Below are 6,505 nucleotides of genomic sequence, written 5' to 3'. Positions count from 1 at the left end.
TCAGAGCATACTGCAGTCGGTGGGCCGGAACGACAGCTGCCCTACGGTCATGTCGAACAGCATCTGTATATTCTGCTGCTGGAAGTTGCCCAGCACGGACGTGGACTCAGGCGTCGTCCCGGCGATGTTCAAACATAAGGACGAGTCCTCTTGGTTGTAGGACATGTAGTTGTCCCTATGCAGCCTCATATCCGCACCGCCGGCAAAGTGCAGCACCAAGTCTGGCAAAAACGGCTCACCGGCCGGAGCTGGGAAGCAAGGGCTTTCCAGGCTGGAGGCGTTCACTGGCGGCTGGCCAAGCACCTGCGCCACGTGGTCGACGACCTCCCTGAAACCGCTTTCCGCGAGGATGGTGAAGGTGGTCCCGGAGTCCACGATCATCCCGCCGGTGCCGTCGGTACTCAGGTCGAATGTGCCGTTTGGGATGGGAAGGCGGACGTCGCCGAGTGATATGCCCTGGAGGGAGACGAAGTACCGCGACGGGTTCTGCGGGCTCTGCATTAGCGGCGTCGACTGCACGACGCCGAGCCCGGGGGCCAGCTCCGCCAGGGTGCCCAGCAAAAATGGGCTATCCAGAGTAGAGTTGAAGAAGTCGGTGAGGCAGTATGAGAACTTGCCGACGCCTAGCTGCGCCATGAGCGATAGAGTCCCGCGGCCGAGGCCGACCGTCCCGGTGGAGTTGAGCGAGTCGCCGCCGTTCTCGGTGCCGCAGCCGAACGCCACGCCGCCGACGGAGACGGGTGCGCTAGAGGAGCCAAGCGTGAGCGTCTCCGTGCCCAGGATGCCAGCCGAGTAGGCGCCGTCGCCGTACGCGTAGCGGTACCGGCAGAGCGAGCTTGGGGTGCAGTTCCGGCTCCATATGGGCAGGCACGTGGCGCTGGAGCAGGGCAACGGGGAGAAAGTGGACGAGGCTGAGGGGTCGTAGACGGGCGTGTCCTGCGGGAAGCACAGCTTGCATGGCTGGCACTGTGTCCAGGTGAGGTCGCTGCCGGTGTCGGCGAGGGCGACGAACGGCACCGGCGGCTTCCCGATGGCCAGCTCCATCAGGTATTCGACTTGAACCGAGTGGAGCCTGGGCGAGGTTGCGTCATAACCTGATAGCGCCCGGAGGCGGCTTCTATGCGCGGCCCGGCGCATGAGCTCTGTCTTGCTCAAGCCGCCTTTGGAGTCGACATGGGTGAGCGCCAAGCGGTAGCCGGATGGCGCCGACATGGCCAGTGAGGTAAGTAGGACCAGGCTCAGGGCTTGCAAGGCACCCATGCATTTCACCATTAATGGATGACGATCGATGCAAAGCTCTACTAGCTAGATGTCTAACTTGTAATTCAGAGCTGCTAGCTAAGCTAGGTTGGCTTGAAGAATCATGTTAAACCTTGCATGTCTATTTATACAAGGTTTTGGCAACGTCAAGATCACCGATAAAGCATGTGAACAGGAAGAAGATGGTTAAAAGTTGTGGACAGCGACCGGCACAATAGTCGTCTGTAGCAAACTGATGATAGTATCTGTCTCTAGCTTACGGACAATTAAAGGGGAAGAGCGGATAGAGTATTAACGGCCGCTTGGCTTCAGTTTTGACCCCTCCTACCATGTAGTCCTCCGGCCTCTGAACCTGCAGGTGTCGCCATTTGCCGCTGATGCTAGATCAATACAAGAGGATAAGACACATACCGGCAACCAGTCCACAAGACTGCAAACAACAAATACAGCCAGAAACTACACGTATTTGAGTAGGTCATTGTTTCTTGGCGTTTTAGCCGCTATGCGTTGTGGCAAGGACATAGGTTTTTCAAATAAGCAGACTACAAGACTGGAAAAAATATGAAACAGAATCAGTGACTGCGTCATTGAGTATATCATTCGTGTTTGGCGTTTCTTCATGGTGCTGTCTTAACTCAACGACACAGGCGTCGCAAATGTTAAAACAAACGCAAAAATTGAAGGTAATTTTGGACATAATCTACCTATATTGGTGCGTTGGCTTGTAGTTTGCGATTTATGGAAATGTGATTGTTGCTAATTTTGAGGAGCCTTTTTAGCTTAGTCGTCAAGCATGCGTGCGTGCAAGGTGGATTATACATGGTAGAATCAGCGAAACTTGATTCTTCCGTTATCATGATATTTGCAGATTGGCAATGGCACTTCCACAATTTTTTGGTTAGATAGGTGACTTACAAGTGAGCCTTTATCAGTTGCATATGTGTGCCTTTTTTCAGACACAACCAAATGGTTTGAGCTTGTATCAACAGTTATATCAGGAGGATTGGACTTATCCCTGTGAAACCGCTAACTGATGATGCCATGGCAGAGCTATCCTCTTTCTCTCTTGTATTGCAGGATGTCCTCCTCTCCTCTGTTCCAGATATGGGCGTGTTCTGCTTGGCAACATACCCTTCAGCACAAAGGCAGTATACCCTTCAGCACAAAGGTGGATTATACATGGTAGAATCAGCAAAACTTGATTCTTCCTGTATCATGATATTTGCAGATTGGCAATGGCACTTCCACAAATTTTTGGCACTGTTTTAAATAGCCCGCTATAGCTCCGCTATAGCACGCTATAGCGTTTACAAAAGGTCTTGCGCTAAGAGACTTTGGTCCAAACAAATGAACAAACATTTTAAATAGCGCGCTATAGCTCCGCTATAGCACGCTATAGCATTTGGAAGAGGTCCGCCGCTAAGATGCTTAGCGCGCTATTTAAAACTTTGATTTTTGGTTAGATAGGTGGCTTACAAGTGAGCCTTTATCAGATGCATATTTGTGCCTTTTTTCACACACAACCAAATCGTTTGAGCTTGTATCAACAGTTATATCAGGAGGATTGGACTTATCCCTGTGAAACCGCTAACTGATGATGCCATGGCAGAGCTATCCTCTTTCTCTCTTGTATTGCAGGATATCCTCCTAGTTAAAACTAATAGATCGATTTTGTTTGCCGTACTTTGCCCAGCGTGGGGCTTTCTCATTATATAGACAACAACACATACATTGTTTGGAGTACACGGCAAGGCTAAGGATCACAACCGATCCTTGCCATAGTTAGGATATACACAATCCCTAAACAATAGCTACAGCTAACCAACACTACGCTTAACACTCCCCCTCAATCGGAACCGACGTGAACGAGGTTTAGATTGGACTGAAATCTACGGAGGGTGAGATGAGTAGCGGGTTTAGTGAACATGTCAGCTAGTTGATCACCAGACGCGATGAACCGAACATCAAGAGCGCCCATGGCCACCTTCTCGCGAACAAAGTGGAAGTCAATCTCAATATGCTTGGTACGTGCATGGAAGACGGGATTCGCCGATAAATACATAGCGCCGAGGTTGTCACACCATAAAACTGGGGGTGTCGATAGATGCACTCCAAGCTCCCGCAGCACATACTATATCCAAGTAGCCTCGGCAGTGCCATTAGCCAAAGCTTTGTATTCAGCTTCGGTACTCGAACGAGAGACAGTGGGTTGCTTATGAGAGCTCCACGAGACAAGGTTGGGACCAAAGAAGATGGCGAAACCGCCAGTGGAGCGCCGATCATCTGAACAGCCACCCCAATCAGCATCAGTGTAGATGTTGAGAGCACACGAAGGAGAACGTGCAAACTGCAGTCCCGTAGAGACAGTACCCTTGACATACCGAAGGATACGCTTGACAGCTTCATAATGAACAGTGGTCGGTTGAGACAGAAACTGGCAAACTTTGTTGACAGCAAAAGAAAGATCTGGCCGCGTCAAAGTGAGATACTGCAAACCCCCAACCAAACTGCGGTATTTAAAGGCATCTTCAGCAGAAAGCACAATACCAGCAGTACGAGAGAGTTTATCCGTGAATGACATGGGGGTGGGAACTGAACGACAACTCTCCATGTTAGCACGATGAAGAAGATCGAGAGCATACTTATGCTGAGTAAGAAGCAGGCCAGAGGAACGATATGTAGCCTCAATACCGAGAAAATACTCCAAACGCCCAAGATCCTTGATAGGAAAGGTGCCGGCGAGAGTCTGAACAAGGCGATCAACAGCAGCAGCCGAAGAACCAGCTATAACAATGTCGTCAACATACACCAACATGAATACCTGAACACCTTGATGATCGAAGATGAACAGAGAGGTACCTGCCTTGCTGGAAACAGTGACAGGTTTGACCACTGGACTGAAGGTTTCATGATAATCGATGCCATGCTGCAGAATGAAACCACGGGCAACGAGACGGGCTTTGTATTTATCAACAGAGCCATCAGGGCGAAACTTCGTCTTGAATACCCATTTACTGCCAACAATGTTAGTACCGGGGGGCCGAGGGACAAGTACACATGTTTGAGTCCGCTGAAGGGCGTCGAACTCTGCCTCCATCGCGGTCCTCCATGCTGGTTCCGAAAGAGCAACCCGATGCGTCACCGGAACAGCAAGAAACGCTTCGCGGCGATACGGGTCATAACGGACCGTACCGTCCGTCCATACCTTCAGACGGAACACATTGTTGCGCTGCCGTGTCGTCATAGGTTGAGGCGCTGTCGGAGGAGCAGGCGGCACTGAGGATGTCGCAGATGAGGAGACATCAGCAGAGGGCGGCGGCGAAAGAACCTCCCCTCGGTCGCGCACTGGGGAGCTGGCCACTGGAGAAGAAGATCCAGCATCAGCGCCGGGCCCAGTATCGGCGTTGGGTGACTGCGGACCGTCAGATGGGCCGGACGCGGAGCAAGGCGAGGACGAGGCAGTGGCCAGGCGTGGGCTGGCTGGCCGGTGCGAAGCGCTGGGCGCCTCGGGAGGCGGGGCATGAACATGCACGTCAAGTGATCTTGCGCCTTGTACGTCGATCGCCCGGGTTGGTACCTGAACAGAAACAACAGAAGAAACACCAGTAGCATCAACGGGTAACAAGGACATGTCATAATTACGCGCATGGTCATTCTGAACAACTGGTTCTTTTGGAGGAAACGACACAGGGAGGAGCTGAGACACGTCTACCACCGCACCTGGAGTGGCAAACGAGAAAAACATTCTCGTCGAAAGCAACATCGCGAGATATGTAGATGCGACCGGTACTGCGATCGAGGCATTTGTAGCCTTTGTGCATAGGACTATATCCAAGAAACACGCACATTTTGGAGCGAAACTCTAACTTACGGGGGTTATATTTTCGGAGGCTAGGCCAGCAAGCGCATCCAAACGTACGAAGGAAGGAGTACTTGGGGGCTATGTTGAGGAGGCGAAATAGAGGAGTGGCATGATTTATGACTGGGTAGGCATTCTATTGATAAGATAACATGCGGTGAGGAACGCTTCATCTCAGAACCGGAGTGGAAGAGAGGAATGCGCAAGGAGAGCTAGCCCAGTCTCGACAAGATGTCGGTGCTTCTGTTCAGCAATACCGTTTTGTTGAGATGTATGAGGACATGACACACGGTGGGAAATACCGGTGCGCTGGAAATAGGCATGGAGACGGTGATACTCACCGCCCCAATCAGACTGCACGGCGCGAATAGTGGTGTTTAAGAGGTGCTCAACGTGCTTCTGAAACACATAAAAAACATTCTCAAAATCGGATTTATGCTTAAGCAAGTATATCCAACAATAGCGACTATAGTCATCAATAAAACTAACGTAGTATTTAAAACCCCCAGAAGAAGACAACACCGGACCCCAAACATCGGTATGAACAAGCTCAAGAGGTGCAGTAGACACACGAGTTGAATAACCATAAGGTAATTGATGACTCTTAGCACGTTGACAAGCATCACAAATAGAAGACTCAATGTTTGGAGTACACGGGAGATTATTGGACTTGATAGTTGTTTGAACTACTTTATTTGACGGATGACCAAGACGCTGGTGCCAGTGGTGCGATGAAAGCTTGACACCAGAAGACGTATGGTTCTCATGATGGGAGGCTCGACCGATCGGAAGAGGATAAAGGCGGCCACGACTCCTACCGCGAAGGAGGATTTTCTTCGTTACCTTGTCCTTAATAAGAAAGAAATATTTGTGAAATTCGAGGAAGATGTCATTGTCAGAAACAAGGTGATAAACGGAGAGTAAATTTTTGGCTAACGAAGGGACATGGAGGATATTGTTCAAAGCTATGGAAGAACCAGCTAAACGAGATTGACCAACGTGCGTAATAGACATACCTGAGCCGTTTGCGGCTTGAACCTGGTCCTTCCCATGGTAGCGTTCATGGATACCAATCGCTCCATGTCATTAGTGAGATGATCGGTTGCCCCTGTGTCGAAGAACCACAGCTGTGACTGGGGCACCCGCTCGTTCTGGCCGTGGGTGGAGGCGGCAGCGTTGCCGGAGCGCTGTCCCTCGGCCTGAAAAGCGTCGTTGTAGCGATTCTTGCAGGAGAGGGCCTCATGACCCCATGCCTTGCAGACCTGACAACGTGGGCGCCAGTGACGGTTGCCACCGCCTTGACCACTACCTCCGCCGCCTTGTCCGCCGGTACCGCCGCCGCCGTTGCGGTTTGTGTTACGGTTGCCCTGCTGGCCACCGTTGTAG

The 6,505-nt window shown here is 51.2% G+C and overlaps 1 protein-coding gene across 1 annotated transcript; it reads right to left on the bottom strand.

Moving 5' to 3' along the window:
* LOC119280571 (aspartic proteinase nepenthesin-1-like) lies at positions 1-1,272 on the bottom strand. The gene has a single exon (XM_037561384.1). The coding sequence runs from the start codon at positions 1,270-1,272 to the stop codon at positions 1-3; it is 1,272 nt and encodes a 423-aa protein (XP_037417281.1).
* Between the last annotated feature and the right edge of the window lie 5,233 nt (positions 1,273-6,505).

The sequence above is a fragment of the Triticum dicoccoides genome, chromosome 3B, assembly GCF_002162155.2.
Source record: "Triticum dicoccoides isolate Atlit2015 ecotype Zavitan chromosome 3B, WEW_v2.0, whole genome shotgun sequence".
Taxonomy (NCBI): Eukaryota; Viridiplantae; Streptophyta; class Magnoliopsida; order Poales; family Poaceae; genus Triticum; species Triticum dicoccoides.
This window is presented reverse-complemented; position numbering and strand designations above follow the sequence as displayed.

What these genes read in the sequence shown, in the direction of transcription:
- LOC119280571 (XM_037561384.1), bottom strand. Translation starts at nt 1,272, where the DNA reads ATGGTGAAATGCATGGGTGCCTTGCAAGCCCTGAGCCTGGTCCTACTT.